This window comes from Thamnophis elegans, chromosome 5, assembly GCF_009769535.1.
Source record: "Thamnophis elegans isolate rThaEle1 chromosome 5, rThaEle1.pri, whole genome shotgun sequence".
NCBI classification, from domain to species: domain Eukaryota; kingdom Metazoa; phylum Chordata; class Lepidosauria; order Squamata; family Colubridae; genus Thamnophis; species Thamnophis elegans.
Genome location: NC_045545.1, coordinates 82,999,828 through 83,022,414, shown reverse-complemented (window position 1 = coordinate 83,022,414; position 22,587 = coordinate 82,999,828). Strand labels below are relative to the sequence as shown.

Below are 22,587 nucleotides of genomic sequence, written 5' to 3'. Positions count from 1 at the left end.
TTTATTTCTTCCTGATCTCGCTCTCGCTTTCTTTCGTCAATAATTCACCTTAGGGCTCCCCCCCCCCCTCTCCCGCTATAGCTTTCTCCTCCTGGATTCTGGGAGCGGGGGGGTTTCAATGACAAAGAAAGGGGCACCGGGAAGTGCTGATTTGGTCCAGGAGGTGTTGGGAAGCACATTTCCAATTGCTTTTTAAAGGATCCTTCCCTCCAAAACCAAACAGACTTTTTTTTCCCGCTGGAAATGTTGAACATTTTCAGAAGAAGCTTCTTCTTCTTCTGCTGCTGCTGCTGTGCTGGTAGCAAGCGGTGTGTGTGTGCCCGTGTGCCTCTGTCTGTGTAAGAGTGGTGATTTTTTTTCTTCCCCCTCCGCTGCTGGTAGGGCTGTTAGAGCTGGCTTTGTGGCGTGGTCTGTGTAAGCGTGGAGAGAGGTGGAAGGAGAGGAACGTTGGGGCGCTCCGCGCAAGGCTTCGCTGTCCGCCGCTCTTGGTGCTGAACATGGGCGCTTTAAGCAGGGCGCTGTCCATGGTGCCTACCATCATCCTAACGCTTGCTCTCTCAGCTTTCCCCGTCTGGGCGCAGAATGACACGGAACCCATCGTGCTGGAAGGGAAATGCTTGGTAGTTTGTGATTCCAACCCAGCGACCGATTCTAAGGGATCTTCTTCTTCTCCTCTGGGGATCTCTGTACGGGCTGCTAATTCTAAGGTCGCTTTCTCGGCAGTCAGGAGTACCAACCATGAGCCTTCGGAGATGAGCAACAAAACCAGGATAATCTATTTTGATCAGGTAAAAAGAACAGAAATGGGCATCTTTTGTCGGTAGGAAACAATTGGAATGTCTTCCTACTTATGGCGTTTTTGGAGTGGGGAGTTGGTTTTGCCTGAGTTTTGTTTAAGACAGGAAGGTTTTGGGTTTTTTAAAAAAAGTGATTTCACCCCTGGGAAAGGAACTAGGTTAAAACTGGAGGGGGCAGGCAGCTGCTTACAGTACTGAGATGACATAGGATAAGGGCAGTAGGTGGGAATCAACAGGTGGAGTTGATTTGCAAACTCTTTAATCCTCCTTTGAAAGGAGTGGGCTAAAACTTAGGAATTGGAGATAGAAGCTTTTGGATCATTCGGTTGCTCTGTTCAGTTCATAGGTTTCATTTTTCCTCTTAAGATGGATAGAAATTTTACTCATGCTTTCCTCTGAGAATGTTTTATTTTTTCTATTACGTATTGATTTCAGTTTCTACATTTCCACTTTACATTTAAAGGCACATGGAAGGTTAAATAAGTTCTGTCAGTTAGGACTTCACATACACACAAAAAATCCATCTCACATTATGATATAAGTAACAATTTTATTATTCTTGATGTGCTGGAATAAATGAGGTAATACAAGACAATACAGGAATGATTTAATGCTTCAAAGAGGTTCATACTGAGGGAAGACTGTAAAAATCAACTTACTTCTGTATCCTTGTACTTTATTCTTGAGAATGTTTACTTAGAAAGAGCAATGCATAAGATTTTGGAATTTTAGCTTAACTTTGATAACCTGAAAAAAAAACACCTGGAAATTTGTTAAAGACTTCGAAATGGAGGGAGGAGAGATAAAGTGAAAATATATAAAGAAAACCTCCAAATCTCCAGAAGTTCTTCAGTTGATTAAGCAATCAGATTTACCAGCAGCTTAAATCTTTTGTGAGTTTTCAAAATCATTCAAATCTTTCAATCTTAAATCTTTCAAATCTTCTATGAGGTTTCTGCCCCCTACAGAATCTCCTACACCGGACTTACTCTGTAGTTAAATCAGCATGCATTTGGCATGGATATAGATAATGTAGCAATGAAACTGAGCCAGATCTCACTAGTAAAATATGGAGGCAGTCCTTTGGAAAATTCACTGCACCTTAGTAGCACTACTGCAGAATTTTGCAACCTTGGAAGGACTTTCTGCACTCCTCCCTTCTTCCAAATCCATTCCTGAAATAGATAATGATAATAATTCCTTCACCCATATTTTTTTGAAAAATAAAAAAAATCTATTCCTCTTACTTTCCAAAATAACATATTGCATTTCCAATTTTGATCTAATGTGTCTTAATATAATCAATCTGTTTCAATAGGAAAATTAAACCAATGTGTCAGTTTTCCTGCTGAAAGTGATGCCATTTACAGGATGCAATTTTTGGACTGGCAAAGATCCATGTTTTGAAGGAGAGGACAGAAAGGCATTGGATTTTATATGATATAAAATGCATGTACCATATCTAATATCCTACCATCAGCTGTTTATGCCGTGTGTGCTTATAGAGATGTAGATACAGCAGATTCTTGCAAATATTAGCTGGAGGGTTTAATTAAGCCCACAAGTTATTTTTTTTAGTTTTTTCAAGGTATAGTTTTTTGACAGGCTGAAATATCTGCATTTTTCCCGAGTGTTAAAGAGTCCTAGGAATCTTGTAACCAACTCAGTCACATTGTCATTAACCTTTTCAAGGGATCAGAAGTCAGGTGCATGTGTAGTGTAAGTTACATGGAGATGGTGGAACAATATGACAGCTACCTGTTTCTCAGGGGAAGGAATAGAAGGCAAAAGATCAGTATTTTTCCACTTATATCTAGACACAAGATGTATAAGAGATGACTTTTAAAAGTATATGCTTCGATTATATTCCTTCTCCCCTCTGCTAGCTGTGTGCCACTTAAAAATGCCCCACTCTTTCTGCAAAGTTTTAACGTCCTGTTTTCCTATGAGATGCCACCCACTTCTTGCCTTCATATGTTTCATTTACATCTTCACATTCATTACTGGACATATTAGCCAGCATATGTTACTCATTATATGCAAACGACATTGCTTCTGGAATTGTCATGACAACTGAAGTATGTCCCTACCCTTACTGATCCCAAAACATGTTGCTAATGTACATTCCAATCCTATACATGTTTACTGAGAAGAAAGTCCCACTGAATGGAGTTCATTCTCCTTTAAGCTCACATAAATGTATTTAGGTATGTGGTCAAATAGATGGGGTGAAGTGGATGATCTGTCCCTTTCACTGACGTTGCTTACATCAAGGCACAGGAGAAGGATTACCACTTGCCTTATGAAAATGACCCAAGTAGAACTTTTACAAATATTTTTTTTTCCTGCAGAGTAAAAGAAGATATGAACAGGATATTCTTCCTGTTACTGACAGTGTTGTATTTTTAGGTAGTAGAGTCATAGAGTGTGCAATATTACATTTCACTGCTTTTATCATAATATAACATTATTGTTTAAATAATATACTATATGTAGTTTTTATTATAATAATAATGATTTATCATTTGGCTGTTTTCAGGTTTTGTCTTGTACTAGATCTACAGTTATTCATTTTAATTTCTCAGTCAACTTTATGTAATCTAAAGAAACTGCTTTGGACAGGAGCATTGATAAATTTATGCTGTAATATTTATTCAGGGATAGAAATACACACACACACACACACACACACACACACCACACACACACTTGGGCTGTATCAGATCAGTGGATAATCTATTTCACGAGAAGCAATCCTTTCCCATCCTTTGCAAATGAACTAAGAGGGTTTTCTGTTCCTCTGTTTTCCAGATATCTTAGGGTACCTTTTTTGTCAACCCCTTGTAGTTTGATTGGTGGTCAGAGTTTAATAGGTGTTATGGTCAGAAACTTTCAAGGGCATCGCATTGAGAAAGGCTGCTAAAAAAAATAGGCCTTACATGCAAAGCACATGTTAGGTGGCTGTTATTCCATCAAAGTTTATTGAGAACTTCAGAGGGTGACCTGTTTATATATAAGAAAGGGTTCACGACTGTGTGGAATTTAATTGAAAGGCAAACTAAAATGTACAATATGCAAAGCGGATATTTCACAGCACGTTACATTTATTTTGAACAGTGCCCTCTGGTAAAAGATAACAGGGCAGAGTTAGAGGGAGACACACAAAGAGCAGAATAAAATGATAAAGCACTTTTAAAGGCAACAAATTATGAAAAGGCAAATGATTTTTTAAAAGGTCCAAAGCACAGTGTTAATACATCTCTGGTGCTAGGAGAAGCTGGAAAAGGCATATTATATTAGATCCTCTGATAAATTTGTGGCAGAGATGAGAACTGCATGAGCCATCGTTCAGGTTTTTATAAATTCCTCTGTATTATATAAAAAGCCTTGGGATTCTACACTTTTATTTTAAAAAGTGATTTAATTAAGTGGGGCTCATTCCCCAGTTAATAGATAGAGGATTGCAAAACTGGCCAGGCAGGTAATAACAATAATAATAAACTATCAACATTAGGCACACTGAAGTCTAGAAGAAGGTTAGTAATGAATAGAAAATTGAAAAAGGTTTTAAGGTCTAAACTCAGTGGTGGGAATACTACCAAGGCAATTAATACCTGGATAATTCCAGTCATGAAATATGTACAGCAGGAATAGTGGATTTGATACAAACTGAATTATAAGTCCCAGATAGGAAAACCCCACAAGATAGAATAGAATAGAATAGAATAACAGAGTTCGAAGGGACCTTGGAGATCTTCTAGTCCACCTCCCTGCTTAGGCAGGAAACCCTATACCACTTCAGGCAAATGATTGTCCAACATCTTCTTTAAAACTTCCCATGTTGGAGAATTCACAACTTCTGGAGGCAAGTCATTCCACTGATTAATTGTTCTCACTCCTTAGTTCTAAGTTGCTTCTCTCCTTGATCAGTTTCCACCCATTGCTTCTTGTCACGATAATCACAACAAATTATGTGCTTCATCCATACATTGATGTTGACAGTACCTACTTACCAAGGAACATAGGTAGGCATGGAATGTTGCAAGTACACCAAATGAAGAAGAAAAAAGGGCATTGGAAAAATATCTGAAGAACAGTGAAAAAGATGCACTGAAGCTAGGATGTCATGAAGGCTTACTGAACACCAAAGAGACCAAACATGAAAGACCAAATGAAGAATAGAAAACAGATATGGCAAAGCAAGTATATGGGCAGTATATATATATAAAAATAACAGGAAAATGTGGTAACAAGATCTGGAAAGTTGGAGAAAGAGACTGAAGGGCTGAATCTGGCTTCACAAGACCATACCTTAAGAACAAATGCATATAAAGCCAGAATTGAGAAGTCAGCAACAAACAGCAAATGCCATCTCTGCCAAGAAGCTTAATAAACAGGTGCTGCAAGAAGATCACACAGATTGATTACTAACAATGACATGACAAAGTACCCACAACGGTGCCTACCACTTGACTACAAGCAAGAACTGGTAGGGCCAGAGAATAGACAAAGTAGCAGAAAATGAAGAAGCTAAAGTGCTCTAGGATTTCAACAGACAAGTATCTGTCACACAACACCCTAGATTTAACAATTATTCAACAAGACAAAAATGTTTGGATAGTGGACATTGTAATATCTGGAGACAGCCGAATAGAAGAAAAAGAACTGGGGGTGGAGTGGGGAATCTCAAAATATAAAGATCTGCAAATAGAATTAGAACAACCATGGCAAAAGTTAATAGTAATAGGTGCTGTGCATGTAATCTCAATACCTCTGGAGTATAATGTGAATACCGTTGGCATTAACAAAATAAGCCATAGTCAATCGCAAAAGGCAGATTTACATGGAGCAGCTTGCAGCCTATAACAATGCTGTTACCACCATCAAACAGCAACATCTGTCTATCCCAGATCCTTGAGAAGGATTCTTTAGGAGGATAAAAAAAATCAAATCCAGTCTAAACATCTATGTGACAAACAATGACAACAATAATAGGCACCTTGGATGCAATTCTAAAACAACTTGAGCACCAGTTGAACACCATTGGCATTGACAAAATCAACGTCAATCAATTGCAAAAGGCAGCTTACAGCCTGCATCAATACCTTTAACAAACAACACCATCTGTCTATATGTGGTCCTTGGTAAGGACCTGATAGATGGACAAAAATGCCAAATCATGTCTATACATCTGGCTGACTGTGTGACAACAACAATATTACAATTGCAGAAGGCGGCTTTACTTGGAACTGCTTCCATCCTGCGACAATATCTGTAACAGTCAAACATCCAGATTTGCCTATCCCAGGTCCTTAGTGACAACTCAATAGGTAGACAAAAATGCCAAATCCAGTCTGAACATCTGGCTGACTGTGCAATGAATAACAACCACAACGACGATGAAAAGATTTAGGGAGGGGAGATTGGCTCAAGAGTAGCAAAGAACAATAATGCATGTTTCTCTTATGAGCTCAGCTATCCTTTTTGTAAGCAATAAGGATTATGAGATTAAGCACAAGTTAGTGGGAAAGACGGGCTTTATGTTAAGGTTGTAAGGAATAGACAGAGAAATGATATTGCTCAGGAAATGAAGACAAGAATTCTAAATAGTTATACTACTAAACTACAGATTTTCCTCAAAAATAGATTTAATTCAAGAACTGTAATATTGATAGAAATGTCAGGATAGTAACCCATTGCTTTCTTGCATTAATAGTTACAGAACTGGAAGAAGAAACATTATTCTTTCTATTTAGAAAACACCCCTGTCAATGTGGGCCTTCTAAACAGAATTGTTGCATGTCTACAACTGCAGACTATCTGATGTCCACTCTCAGTTTGTGTGGAATATTGGAGTCTGCATTCCAAAGTGAATAGGATTAATGTGACTGTTTCAATAAATTGAAGCAGGAGGTGGATGGTTTAAACTTATCTGAAAGTTATAAGCTGCCTCCTAGCCTGCCAAATCTTCCAAATGCAAGGAGACTAAATAAATAAATAAATAACCAAATCAGCTGACATGTTAAACTTCTATTTAATATCTACCAATTTTGGAAAAGTACTGGAAATAATCGAACATCTCCTGGGATAACACAGCTGCTAGAATGCCATTTTGTAACACTGAGCTGAAGAAGCTTCTTGAATGAGAAGCAAAATGTCTCCAAAGAAAAAAACAGAAAGTCCAAATCCCGCTTGAAAAAAAAACACCTTTGGTCCAATCGTGATCTGGATGACTGAGAATCTTCATAGACTAAGATGAAATAGACAAGAGGTAGTGCAATTGAGAGGAGGGGAGAGAGAGGGAGAGAGATAGACACACAGAGAGAGAGAGAACAGAGAGAGAGAGAGATGAGATAGAGAGAGATTGAGAGAGAGAGACTTAGCGACAGAGAGACAGAGAGAGACAGAGAGACAGAGACAGACAGACAGTCAGAGACATAGAGAAACAGAAACAGAGAGACACAGAGACTCTTATCCTAAGATTATGAAGAAAGTATTGTTGAGGAATATGCCCGATGATACATCATTTTTCCTGATGTTAGTGCAAGGAACGTTAAACCTATTGATTGCAATTAAACTTAGTTATAATAATAAGTTAATATTTTTTTACAGATAGAGCTGGCATATGGCCACCCAAATTCCGATGAACCAAGTTCAACTTTGTATAATTGATCCATGGTCATCATTAATACCTAACAAATTGATTTCTATATTGATTTCTTTGGAAATGACTACTGTTTAAAACTCCAAATGATAACAGATAATTAGCATTTCATATGAGGTCTCTTTCAGAGGAGCAACAGATATCTGCACTCAGTCTAACAGGACAGGTAGGTGAATATTTTGCTGTGCTAGAATTGCATAGAGAAGATAATGGGGGTGAAGTCCATAACTCTTTGCATTGACTGTTTTAATTTCAGTTTCATAACATTAAACAGGAATGGATTAATGGAAAGATAAGCAAGGCTCTTTCCTTTTGCTTCCTTTTTTCCTGCTATAATTTAACATTAGAGCCGCGGTGGTGCAGTGGTTAGAATGCAGTGCTACAGGCTATTTCTGCTGACTGCCGGCTGCCTGCAATTTGGCAGTTTGAATCTCACCAGGCTCAAGGTTGACTCAGCCTTCCAGCCTTTTGAGGTGGGTAAAATGAGGACTCAAATTGTTGGGGGCAACATGCTGACTCTGTAAACTGCTTAGAGAGGGCTGTAAAAGCACTGTGAAGCGGTATATAAGTCTAATATTGCTGTTAGCATTTTGAGGAAAAATGTCTAAAACCACATTCAAGACTTTAGAGCTAGTCAAGAATTTATTTAGTTTCACTTCTAGATCTTAAAAAATCACTGTACACAACAGTTAATATCCCGGCATCAACTTTCATTTTAATATTATTATGGGCTATAGAGAAAAAGAGCTATTATTCACTTCCCAGAGTCCCTCTCTGAGGGAAGTGGGTAATCAAGAAGTTTGATATATAAATAAATCATCATCACCATTGCAGCAAAAATCAGGATGAAGTAACATACCATTAGGGAAATCACCATATTCAATCAAAGCTAACACGTTCCAATGAAAATGAAGGGGATTGGAAAAGGTGCACGAAGGAAGATGGAAAGGAGAATGGAAGTTGATTGAAGCTCCCCTAAGAAAGAGTATGCAACCCATCTCCAAAAACCTTGCTGTCATCTTCTTTTAATGACCCATAATCCCTTGTGGGGTGTGTTAGGTAAGCTCCCCATTGGGAGAGCGAGTGCGTTCAGACAAGCGTTGTGACAATGATGTTGGAGAACACACAAACCAGCATACAGAGACACTGCAGTTTAAATAGGTTTTTACTTTTGTGGAAATAGAGGTATCAGAGTCCATCAAACAGTCCAGGTCATACATGGTTAAGACAGTCACTCATCAACTCAGTTAAGGGATAATCCAAATAATATAGTCCATAATCATACTAACAATCCAGTACACAAAGTTTGCTAGCAGTTGCAAAACTTACAGTAGCTCACGCTGATCACTATACGGCATTTCTAACAGCCAGCTTCCAAATACCCAGATCAGATCAGCATCTAACAGTGATCCTGGCTCCATCTTATGGCCAATTGAGGAAACAGCAACCAATCACATTTACAGCATGATTTAAAGAAACAGGTATAGCATTGTTACATGATTTATATATTGCTAACCCAACCGTTAGATTATATTCCTAACAGGGTGGAGTCTGGGCAACTCAATGGAGCTAGCAGCATATTTAATGACCGGGTGCCCTTCCTGTCACCAATCCAGAGTTTTGTTCAGCAGATATATTCCTATTGTGCTCAGAGAGAGAAATATTTGCCTCTACCTAGGATCAAACTTACAGCCTCCTGATTGCGAGGTGAGAGCTCCACCTCTAGGCCACTGCATCACTCTTCCAAAAACCTTGTTGTGCTCTTTCTGAAATCTAATCTAAGCCTAAGGAAGACTTCAATTGATAATATAGAAACCTAAGGAGGCACTTATGAAAATTACGACCCAATCTCAGAAAGGCTGAAAGTAGGAAGTTCCTTCAAGAGGCTAGGTACATTTCAGTCCTAAATAACAATAAGAGACTTGACTGTCCTGTTCAAGAATGCAATCCAGATTTGCAAGTACTGTAAACTGCACGTGAAAGCAAAGAGGCTATTTTTTCTCCTATCAAGATCAATATGGCTGAAATATGCCTGAGATTCTGTGGATTGTACCCAAGCCAATGAAGGAAATTCAACTATTGTCAGTAGCTGAAAGCCTGGGATGTATATTTGACACACCTCCATTATCTTCTCTATGCTATTCTAGCACAGCAAAATATGCAAGGCAATTGTTACACTGAATCCATCTGGAACGTACTCAGATCCAAATCCATGGTTTCTAACAAGTACAGCTCCCTACAACTGTGGCTGCAGAGCCAACCATTCAGAATATAGCAGTGCCAAGTAACAACAACATTGGGAAGAATTGAATAATTATACCTGCAGTTGGTCCCCTCCAAAATAATTTCTTGCACTTAAGTTGCTTGAAAAGTTTCTACATAATTATTTATTTGTTGCATCTATAATCCACCTTCATTCTGAGACCTTAAAGTAGTTGAACCTTCATTTTAAGGGTGTAGCCTGAAAACTACAGACAGCCTTTGAAACTCTTTGTGGATTATCTAGAGTCGTGGTGGCATGGTGGTTAGAATTCAGTATTGCAGGCTAACTCTGCCCACAGCCAGGAGTTCGATCCTGACCGGCTCAAGGTTGACTCAGCCTTTCATCCTTTCAAGGTCAATAAAATGAGGACCCAGATTGTTGGGGACAATATGCTGACTCTATAAACATATAGATGTAAAGTACTATGAAGCAGTATATAAGTCTAAGTGTTTTGCTATTGCTAGTCACCTTAGCCTCATTCCCAGCTAATTTGAGATGGAAGCATTCACAACCTGAACTGTAAACTCTAAAAGAGTCTGCACGCAATTTAAAAGAAAAAGAAAACAGCAATAGCAACCATAACATGCAGCCTTGCCTATTTTACATTATAACCTTACCCATTCTGAAGTTAAGTGGGATTTCCCAAGCCACCAAATGTTGGAATTTTCCATGGAACAATCCTTCATAAAGACATAGTCATCCTTCCTACTGAGATGAATGGAGAATCTGTTTCCAGCTGAGGACAACCATAAGAACATTGATGATCATATAGTTCAAGATATGTAATCTGCCCCCTTAGGAATAATTTCATGTCACGAGCATGATGAAAGAAGAGTGCAAAATATTGTGGAAGGAGATGGAAATAAGGCATGAATGCATAGTGCTAACTGTGTCTGTCAGTTTCTCTCTCCTGCTCCATCCCTCCTTCCCTCCTCCCTCTCTCCATCCATATCTATCTATCTATCTATCTATCTATCTATCTATCTATCTATCTATCTATCTATCTATCTATTTACTATGTTTCCCCAAAAATAAGACAGGAGACCCCCAAAATAAGTGCTTGGCATTATTTTTGAGGATGTCTTATTATTTTTGAGGTGCAGATGGCAGCAAGTGTAGTCACCTCATGGCAATATTTTTGGAGAGGGCTTATTCTCGGGGGAGGGCTTATTTTAGCACATGTGCTCAACAGCCTGATTGGGTTTATTATCTGGGGAGGCCTTATTTTTGGGAAAGTAGGGTATCTATCTATCATCTAAAAATTCCCTTCTTATCCTTATAAATGGTATGTGTCTTTCTCCATCTTGAGTCCTTGAGTCCTCTATCAATGGCTTAGGAGTTCCATTGTGCCTTAGCTGTTCTAACTTTGCACTCTTCTATTCAGAAAGCTGTGAGGTTCTTGGGATCTGTTGGTGCCACTCCCCTATTTTAGTACTTACAGCCTAAAGTGCTCCTATCACCAATGGGACCATTTTGGCTTTTACTTTACTTTCCACATGCTCTCTATTTCCTCCTTCAGACCCTGGTACTTCTCCAGCTTCTCATACTCCTCCTTCCTAATGTTGCTGTTACTTAGCACTGCTATATTCCGAACGGTTAGCTCTGCAGCCACAGTTGTAGGGTGCTGTAGTTGTTGGGAACCAAGGATTTGGATCTGAGCACGTTCCAGATCGATTCAGTGTAGCAAATGCCTTGCATTGAACCAATGATTAGTGGAGGGAAATTCTGTAGTGTTCTCATTTGTTGGCCAAATAATCTTGAAGGTTCCGAGATGTTATAAAGCTTGACCCACTTGCTTGTGTAAGATAAGTTTGTGGGCAGCTGTTTATTCAACAGTTGGCATTCATTGTCCTTCTGTTTGTATCTGCCTGGATTCTTTGTGAGGCTTACATAACTAAACAACTTGAAGATTTGTGCTACAAATGTTTTTAGCTATCTAAGTAATTCAATTCCATGTGATGAGATGACTCATCTGCTTGAAACCCAGCAGGAACTGTAGTGGGACTGAGCAGCCTCTCAGCTGGTTGTACAAAAATATGTTACGTGAATCTAAGTATACTCAGAAATAGGTTCCTGTTGCTTTCAGTAATGCTTACTCTCAACTAAGCATGTGGTGAAGTATGTGAGAAAGGAATTTCTATATCTTTAATTGAAAATAAGTGGGTTTTATTCAAATAATAATAGCACACATTACATCTTATTATGAGGCTGTTGGAAGTAAAATCAGATTATTTGCATACACTGAAGTGTCAGATGAACAATGTACAAAAGCTGTAATTAAACTTGGGTTCATTCAAAATAATTATTTCATTGTTTTCCAGGACTTGGAATACTTCCATTAATTACTGGTTTCTTTTCTTTTATTTATAGATCCTAGTAAATGTGGGCAATTTCTTTACATTGGAGTCTGTGTTTGTAGCACCGAGAAAAGGAATATACAGTTTTAATTTTCATGTAATTAAAGTCTACCAGAGCCAAACAATTCAGGTATGTTGAATTAAAAAATAATCTTTGAGGCTAATATTGTTAATGTTTCTTTCTTTCCTCCTTTCCTCCTTTCCTTCCTCCCACTCTCCCTCCCTCCCTCTCTGTCATACTTATATTGGATATTAGCTTTAATCTAAAAGCATCATGTTGTAGGTTATTAAAAATATATAACATATCAAAAGAAAGCAATATAAACATGAGTGAAACAATAGGGACAGCTACTGGTAAGAAAGACTAATAGATTTTAAAAGATAAATCAAATTACAGTCTTACATCCCCTTTCTAGATATGGCAGCTTCTCCAAAATGACCAAGTTGACTTTCATGTCACAATTTCTTTATAACTCATTCATCAAAGAGCATTAAATACCAGGAATGCAAAGCAGCCAAAATTAAGTTGGCACAGATTCTCTGTATACTCTTTCTAGAGTCTCAACATCTTTTATATTGTGGCAACCACAGCTGGATGCAATATTCCAAGTGTGACCTTATCAAAGCATTATAAAGGTGAACTAACACTTTGCATGATCTTGAAAAGCAGTACACACATCTAAGTAATATTTTATGAAAAATTATCTAGACAGAATGTCTATATCTAAAACCATCAGACTCAAAAAACTTTAAAAAAACCTGTTGAAATTCTTGTAAGCAGTTTCCTTTGTTGTTCTTCTTCACCTATAGACAGAATCTTGGCAAAATAAAGCAGGCTACATGCACCTTAAAACATACTCTGGAAAGTATTAGGGAGCAGCTGTCTTCATTCTCTCTCTCCCACACAAACTATCTAAACTGCACTCCTTGGGAGTTCAGAAAACATTCCGTCACAATACCAGCGTGTTATTTCTTTTTGTAGCTCTGTACAGTAACCTGAACAACTGTAAGATCTGTGGAAACTCCCAGAATTCTTAACAATGGCCACATAGAGTGGGGGAATTTGGGGAGTTGAACTCCATATGGGCTAAATATGTCTTTTTCCCCCCCAAAAAACCAATTTATAGGAACAGATGTAAAGGCCACTCCAATTTATATAACTTACACAATTTGGAAAACCTCAAAATGGTGCAGATTTTAGAAGTTCCAAATGCAATGTTAAAATCTGAAATGCTACAGAAAAGAGGTAGATCTTTAGCTGGAAGAGCTGCGAATTGCCAAGCAAACTTCCTGGGATGAGTGGTGTTCTAGAAGGGAAATGCCACAGCTTCTGCCTTTGTAGTCATTGGCCTCATTTCACTGACGTGTTATTCCAATAGTTTCGCCGAAGAATCCTTAAGTGCTTGACTGCACAGATAAGCATGGTTGGGAACATTCCTTTGGCCATACTGGTCCCAAATAATTATAGTCTTTACAGGTTGGCACCAAAACTTTAAATTTGGGACAGAAATGGACAGGAAATAATTGTGGCATAACAATTATGATGGTGATGGTATAACAATTTTGCATGAAATGTCATTGGATATCGATAAATGTTCTCAAGAATGAATTTTTAAGCAAAGATGTGTAGGGTTGAGGCCAGGGGTGAGTTCCTACCAGTTCTAACCTCTTCTATTGTCTACAGTGCCATTTAGAACCGGTTCCAGCTCCCCCCCACCGGCCCATCCGCACATCATCAATATGAAGAGTGAGAGGAGGAATTCTGGGAGTTAAAGTCCACAAGTCTTAAAGCTGTCAAGTTTGAACACCCCTGGAGTTTTTTTCTAAAGGGTTAAGGGTGCAAGGGTCTTGTAACTTGACAGCTTTAAGACTTGCGTGCTTCAAATGCCAGAGTTTCTGAGCCAACATTTTGGTTACTACGCAAGAGTGTTATTAAATGAGTTTCACCACATTTTACAAGTTGGTCACGCCCATCCAGTCACATGACTGCCAATCCACTCCCATACAGTCACATGGCTGGCAAGCCACTCCAACAAAGCAGGCCAGACCTACAGAAGAGGTTCTAAATTTTTTTGAAAACCACCACTGGTTGAGTCATAACAAATCTATAGCAGTGGACTAGAAACTATGATAGAAAATAACATTAGGATTTCAGATCATTTCCCTTATAATATGAAGCCAGCCTTCTAAGATGACATCATATACTTTTGTATGTTTAGAAGGCACAAAGTGATACCATGTTCATGAAGTTGGTTTGTTTTGGCCCCTGGCCAAGATGATATGCCTCCAGAAGTTCCAACACTGGAGGTTTTTAAGAAGTCATTTGTCTGAAATGGTATAGAGCAGTAATGGCTAACCATTTACTCCTCGTGTGCCAAAAACATGTGTGCAACAGTGCATGGGTGCATGCCCACACCCATAATGCAATGTGCCCCACCCCCAGTCCATGCATGCACAACCCACTGCAATCCCCCCGCAAACCTGTGAATGCATGTGACACCCCCCCAGGGCCCCATTTTGGGCCAAGCAGGCCTCCCTGAAGCCACCTGAAACCAAAAACAGGGTGCAGGAGTGAGCACTGCACCCCCTGTGCTCCCCACACTCCTGCGTGTGCATGCATGACCCCCACATCCCCACATGCATATGTGATCCCCTGCACACATGCATGCATGGCACCCCACCCCCCTGTGCATGTGCATATGTCTCCCACATGCATGGCAGAGATCCGAAAAACAGCCCCCACATGCACAATAGAGTTAAGCTGGGTGATCACTCACGTGTCTGCAGAGAGGGCTCGACGAGGTCACACGTGCCATAGGTTCGCCATCACAGGTATTGGGTTTCCTGCTTAAACAGGGGGTTGGATTAGAAGACCTCCAAGGTCCCTTCCAACTCTGTTGTTCTGTTGGCTACTTACATGTAGTCCATTGTTTTCCAGGAGCCAAGAAGTTAGAAAGGCAGTGATTAGACTTTGAGGGATTGCCAGAAGTTTTTTTGGTGTGATGGTAGTTTAAAAACCTCTTTCATTTCTATCTCAGAATCGTTGCAGACGATAAACTTCATGGTGAAAGACATACTAAATGCTAGTTGTGGGCTTCACTTTGAAACTCCTTATATTTCTGCAAACAACTGCCTCTTTAAACAAAGAAAAGGGCAAGATGAGCTATGATAAGGAGGTGGAACGGCATCTGGGGAAATGAATGGTCAACAGAGCATGCCTCTCCTAGGCTTATAATGCCTATCTTCATTTTGCTGAATATATTACTGCAATAGCTTGAGAGCAATTTCCTTGTAATCTGCTCCTGCGTTGCCTGAGCTCCTGAGTCTGCAGCCTATGCCTCAGAAATGGTGAGAGCTGAGGTTAGCAAGGCATGAAGCCTGGAAATAGAGGATTCCTTGATGAAAGCATTAGGCAGGTGGCCATAACAACCACTTTGGAGAAAAGAGAGGCTTCCCTCCTCTGCAATGGGAGAAAGAAATGCAAGGTGTTTTTTTTGAATCAGGCATATACAGTTAGTCCTTGTCTTACAATAGTTTGTTTAGTGACGGTTACCACGGTGCTGTAAAAATGACTTAAGCCCATTTTTCACACATGTGACCATTGCAGCATCCCCATGGTCATGTGATTGACATTCGGATGCTGGACAACTAGGTCATAGGCATGACAGTTGCAGTGTCCCGGGGCCATGCAATCCAGTTTGGTGACTTTCTGACCAGGAATGTCAATTGGCGGGAAGCCAGATTCACTTAACCATCGTACTTACTTAGCTAACAGCTGCAGTGATTCATTTAATAAACGTGGCAAGAAAAGTTGTAGGGTGGGGCAAAACTCAGTTAACACATTTCTCACTTAACATACATTTTGGGCTCAATTGTGCTTGTAAGTTGAGGGCTACTTGCATACACCTAATTTGACTCTTTGTTTCATAGAGGATGCTTTTCTATCCTTTAAGTTGGGTGACAACAATAAAGACATTTTATACCTTAACCTTTCTCTGAGGGCATCAGGGTCTGGCAGGAGCTTTTGCACGGAACTGAGGGCTGCACGCGTACACACACACACACACACACACACACACACACAAACACTTATATATGGCAACATGCATTGATAAAGTTTGTGGTCTGTGTGTTGGGGAGAAGAATAAACTGACAAGAGATTTAATGTGAATTTGCATAGCTTTCCCCATGCATTCCTTAAAATGCATTATTTAAAAACAAAAGCCAGTTTGGTGTAGTGGTTAAGGTGCTGGCCTAGAAATCAGGAGTCTGTGAGTTCTGGTCCTGCTTAAGCAATGGGGGGATTCAAATAATTTAACAACCGGTTCTCTTCCCTAATGACTATCTCGGTAGGTGGGGCTTGGTGGTCATGTGACTGGGTGGGCTTGGCCAACTCAAGGTCACTCAGATCGATGGGCGCTTTGCCTTAGCTGTTACAATGTAATAAAGGTTAACTGGAGAGGCAGTTTCTGTAAGCAGGTCAATAAAGATGAGGCTAGAAACAACACTAGAATCTTTCCTTCCTGCCTTCCTTACAGGATTAGCCCTGTAAAGTGGAAAAAAACAAAAGGAGATTTCTTCCAATAATCAGTTTTTTAAACTACTTAGAAAGTTACCAACCGGTTCTCCCGAATAGGTGCGAACTGGCTGAATTCCACCATTGTACTTAGGCATGAAAGTGGGCTGCGTGACTTGGAGCCAATCACTAGGAGACTGTGTGTTCTAGTCCTGCCTTAGGCATGAAAGCCTGTTGGGCGACTTTGAGCCAATCACTAGGAGATTGTGATTTCTAGTCCTGCTTTACATATAAATGCCAGCTGAGTGACATTGGGTCAATAACTAGGAGTCTGTGAGTTCTAGTCCCACCTTAGGCATGAATGCCAGGTGGGTGACTTTGGGCCAGCCAATCTCTCAGGTCAATTCAAGGTTGTTATTGTGAGGAAAATAGGAGGAGGAAGTCGTAAGTTTGCCTCCTTAGGTTATTAATAAAGTAATAAGAGTGGAATAAAATATGAATATATAAATATAATAAATAGCACCCCTGGGAAGCCCCTCCCCTCAGGGCATTGTACCCCTCCTGAGACATCTGCCACAAAAATTCAAAGACAGCAGCTGAAACAGCACAATGAAAGCCCAATCTCCTTTCTTTTTTTACAATCCTTGTTTAAAAAAAAGTTGGGACTTTGAATACCCTCTTCCCAAGTCCTTACTATGCTATATTATATTGAAAGTTAGGAGAATAAATGACAGCCTTAAGAATGTAAAGGTAGAGGTTCCCCTCGCACATATGTGCTAGTTGTTCCCAACCCTAGGGGGCAGTGCTCATCTACGTTTCAAAGCCGAAGAGCCAGTGCTGTCCGAAGACATCTCCAGGGTCATGTGGCCAACATGACTAAATGCCAAAGATGCACAGAATGCTGTTACCTTCCCAACAAAGGTGGTTCCTATTTTTCTACTTGCATTTTTACATGCTTTCAAACTGCTAGGTTGGCAGAAGCTGAGACAAGTAACGGGAACTCACTCCGTTATCCGGCATTAGGGATTCGAACCGCTGAACTGCCAACCTTTCTGATTGACAAGCTTAGTGTCTTAGCTACTGAGCCACTGCATCCCTAAGAATGACTTGCATACAATCTGTAAATCAATCTAATTAATTTTGTCCACTCCTGGTGTTTGTGGTTTGGAAACTATTTTTCCACAGAGGAAAAGAAATAGGATCCAAACACATACATGTTTCCTTGCAGAGAGAACAAATGTTCAGGAAAGGCCTTTCCCAGTGGAAGATCAGCTGGGAGTTTATTTATTCATTTAGCGTATGGCAAATACATGAACTTATAGTGGTTCAAATGTTAATGTCAGCCATTCAAGGACAGGGTGGTCTATGTTGAAAAAAAAAAATCAGACATTGGGCTGGTGTAAGCTCTTGATGAACATTTGGACACAATGTGATGAATGTTTTGTTGAGGAGCTCCACAGTCAACTGAGGGGTAGAGTCAAGACCCCATTTAAACAATGAGTCTTGGCAGACACCATGCTGGGTACAGATCCTGTTCAGAGTTGACCAATGCTGGCGAGGAAGGTTAAAACCTGGCACCTTTTGTGTAGGGTCATCTACGTAACTGCCTGTATCTGGGCATTCAGCAGCTTATTTGGCTTTCCACTGTGTGTTGATGCCAAAGTTGTTAGACAGCTGTTGAGCGGGTGCCAGAGAGGGCTGCCTTGATTTAAGCCTTTGGGGATGAAGGGGTTAAACAGCATTTCCTATCCTTCCTCTAGTTCAAATGGAGAAACTTAATGGAATGTAATATCTAATTTGGGACTCAGCATCGTCAGTATATAAGCCATTTTAACATATGTAGGGTGCAATGGGATTTGTTAATTTTCCAGATGATTATCTGATGATTGAATAAATATGTATTTAAAAGATCAATTAGCATATCATACAGATGCCTCTCGTTTCCCCTCAGTCTCAGAAAAATTGCAGTCCAATTCCAACTATTCTCCCTGGGTCTGAAATTGCGTTGTTATTGGTCACAGCTAAGAGGGGTAAATAGTTCTTTGCACATGAGGATTTCATACATGAAAGCAATAGCAAACAAGCAAATTCCTTACAATTATTAATATTCTCTCACTTTAGCCAGGGAAAGATGACTTTATGCAATCTGCAAATTAGCTCTCATGTAGAAACTCATACGAATCTTAAAATGTTTATACAATACTATTCATAAGAGTTGTACAGTTGCAATCTATGGCTGCAATGTACAGTTGCAATGTATGGCTGTGAAAGTTGGACCATAAGAAAGGCTGAGCACCAAAGAATTAAGGCCTTTGAACTATGGTGCTGGAGAAGACTCCTGCGAGTCCCTTGGACTGCAAGGTGATCAAACGGTTAGTCCTAGAGGAGATCAACCCTGACTGCTCTTCAGAAGGCCAGATTCTGAAGATGAAACTCAAATGCTTTGGCCATCTAATGAGAAGAGCCTAATGCTGGGAACGATTGAGGACAAAAGAAGAAGGCAACAACAGAGAATGAGGTGGCTGGATGGAAGCAGTAGGCGTGAGCTTAAATGGACTCTAGAGGATGGTAGAGGAGGAACATTGTCCATGGTGTTACAATGGTTTGGACACAACTTCACAACTAACAACAACAATTCACGGGAGTGGTTATGTATGTATGTATGTATGTATGTATGTATGTATGTATGTATGTATGTATATTGTTTTTAAATTTGTGTTAGCTGCCCAGAATCATGTTAGTAAGATGGGCAATCATATCAATCAATCAATCAATCTGAGATCTTAGAGTTGATCACCACCAATTCTAATTCTGAATGTGACAAAATGAGAACATTATTAAAAATGAGAAAAGTCACATGAATTGTATTTAATTTCACTGAATACAGTTCAGCATTTTTGCAGCCCCATTCACTTCTTCACATTGGGCTATGTTTTGTTTCCCAGCATAACTATGTATGCCATTGGCTTCATTTTTTCTGCAATGAATTTGCCTAGATTTTTAGAAAAGGAAATAGCATGTGGAATATAATGATTTCCAGGTTCTACCCACTTTTTTCATATGCCTATGTAGATACATAGCAATAGCAATAGCACTTAGACTTATATACCACTTTACAGTGCTTTATAGCCCTCTCTAAGCAGTTTACAGAGTCAGTATCTTGCCCCCAAGAATCTGGGTCCTCATTTTACCCACCTTGGAAAGATGGAAGACTGAGTCAACTTTGAGCCTGGTGAGATTCGAACTGTTAAATTGCAGGCAGCCGGCAGGCAGCAGAAGTAGCCTGCAGCAATACAATGCAATACAATAGCAGAGTTGGAAGGGACCTTGGAGGTCTTCTAGTCCAACCCCCTGCCTAGGCAGGAAACCTTATACCATTTCAGACAAATGGCTATCCAACATCTTCTTAAAGACTTCCAGTGTTGGGGGCATTCACAACTTCTGGAGGCAAGCTGTTCCACTGATTAATTGTTCTAACTGTCAGGAAATTTCTCTTCAGTTCTAAGTTACTTCTCTCCTTGATTAGTTTCCACCTATTGCTTCTTGTTCTACACTCAGGTGCTTTGGAGAATAGTTTGACTCCCACTTCTTTGTGGCAATCCCTGAGATATTGGAACACTGCTAACATGTCCTTCTTTTCATTAAACTAGACATACTCAGTTCCTGCAACCGTTCTTCATACATTTTAGTCTCCAGTCCCCATATCATCTTTGTTGCTCTTCTCTGCACTCTTTCTATTGTCTCCATATTGTTTCTACATCGTGGTGACCAAAACTGAATGCAGTATTCCGAGTGTGGCCTTACCAAGGCATTATAAAGTGGTATTAACACTTCACATAATCTTGATTCTATCCCTCTGTTTATGCAGCCTAGAACTGTGTTGGTTTTTTTGGCAGCTGCTGCACACTGTTAGCTCATATTTAAATGGTTGCCACTAGGAATCCAAGATCCCACTCACAGTTACTACTATTGAGCAAGGTACCACCTATACTGTACCTGTGCATTTCGTTTTTGTTGCCTAAATGTAGAACCTTACTCTTTTCATCATTGAATTTCATTTTATTAGATAGTGCCCAATGTTCAAGTTTGTCAAGCAACGTACTATCTAATTCAGTTAATGTTTTGGCTATGTTTTAATTTTTTGAATCATGTTACATTTTTCTTCCAAAAATAATTAATAATTTGACTTAGTAATAATATAATTGTAGCAGACAAATATGCCACAGGCAGTGGCCATCAGAGATATGGTCCGTTAGCCAAATTTGGCTAAATGAAGATCTGTAAATATTCCCTTCCCTGCTCTACTCCATATCCAAATCATGGAATGATTATATGAAGCTACTTATTTAAGAGACGGATTGCAACTTCATTAGCTATAGAAGGATCTGCTAAAGTATGCATAATTAAGAGCAACTAGCATTAGTCGAGGATTGGTAATTCCTTGAGATCCTACTGGGTGATTCAATCTACAGGTAGTCCTTGGTTTATGAACACAATTGGGACCAAAACCTCTGTTGCTAAATGATATGATTGTTATCTATCTGATCTTAAGACCTCTTTTTCTGCAGTTTTAAGTGAGTCACACAGTCATTAAATGAATGTCTTCTCCAATGGACTTTGCTTAGCAGATGCCCTCTGGGATGGTTGCAAAAGTTTGATGGCAAATATCCATACACTGGATAAGAAAACTGAGAAAAAGTTTTCCTCACAGCTCCAGACACATCAATATGCTGATTACAACTTATAAAGTTCTTTCTGGCATAGAATTTCACTCTCTGACAACCTATCTACTTCTGCTCATCCTGTACAATCAGCTAGAATGGTCCAGATCCTGTTGATCAAACAATGTCACCCATGACGCCTTTCCTTTGGCATCTCCATGGAGTAGCTGCTGCTTCTTCTTCTTCTTCTTCTTCTTCTTCTTCTTCTTCTTCTTCTTCTTCTTCTTCTTCTTCTTCTTCTTCTTCTTCTTCTCCTCCTCCTCCTCCTCCTCCTCCTCCTCCTCCTCCTTCTCCTCCTCCTTCTCCTTCTTCTTCTTCCTCCTCCTCCTCTTCCTCCATATCCATCATTGCATGTTGGCAGTCATGACTGTTGGCGATCCTATTTTTATCAACAGCTGCATGAAAAAGTGCTGTTGAGTTTTGTCCAAACCAGTCCCTTAGATTTTGAAGCCATGATATTCTTTTTCTGCCCTGACCTCGTTTGCCTTCAATCTTTCCTTGAACACTGCCTCATCTTAATAATAGGCAAGATGAGGATAAATAAATTGCAATTAAACCTAGATAAGATAGAGATTCTGTTGATAAGGAGAAAATCACACACTCACCAGTAAGGGCAGGCTTACATCTGGAAATGCTCCTTGATGCCCAACTGTCATTGGATATTCAGGTGATGGCTGTGATGAGAAGCACTTCTGCACAATTTCTGTTAATTATGCCAGTATGGTCCTTCTTGAGCTGATTGGATATAGCAACAGTTATCCAGGTCCTGATTATATTCTATCTTGTCTAATGCAGGGTGTTTTCTGGGAATTTACCAATGTCTGGAAATTGCAATTGGTGCAAAACTGGCAAGCTGCTGGTTGTTGATTGATGCAAGATACAAGAATCCTATGATACCTTATACTAAAATGTCTCCTGGCTACCATTTACTTACCATGCTCAGTTTAAATACTGGTCTTGACCTTACAAGTTCTAAATGACTTTTGACACATTTATTTATGGGGCTACTTCTCCCTGATATTACAGTATGAGAGGCTTTTTTGAGTATGCCATCCTTCTCAAAAGCGTGGCTACTTAGTTTACAGACAAGGGGTTTCTTCTGTGTGACTCTCAGTTTTAAGGAAATGCAATTGCCTCTCACTTTCTCTCAATGCTTAAGAAAATGGTAACACCTTTTGTTTAGCTTTGATCTACTGTTTCTTCTAATAATTATTTCTCACATTGGTTTGGCTTTAAATTTTGTTGTGTTTTGTAGTCTGCTTCGTTTAT

At 39.6% G+C, this 22,587-nt stretch overlaps 1 protein-coding gene across 1 annotated transcript in view; it reads left to right on the top strand.

Annotated features, from left to right (window-relative positions):
- Positions 1 to 497: 497 nt before the first annotated feature.
- Positions 498 to 22,587, top strand: part of CBLN4 (cerebellin 4 precursor) — a 29,014-nt gene continuing 6,924 nt past the window's right edge. Inside the window, exons 1-2 of the mRNA XM_032219017.1 lie at positions 498 to 788; positions 12,095 to 12,211. Coding sequence (XP_032074908.1) covers positions 498 to 788; positions 12,095 to 12,211 — 408 coding nt within the window. The remainder of the gene's footprint in view (positions 789 to 12,094; positions 12,212 to 22,587) is intronic.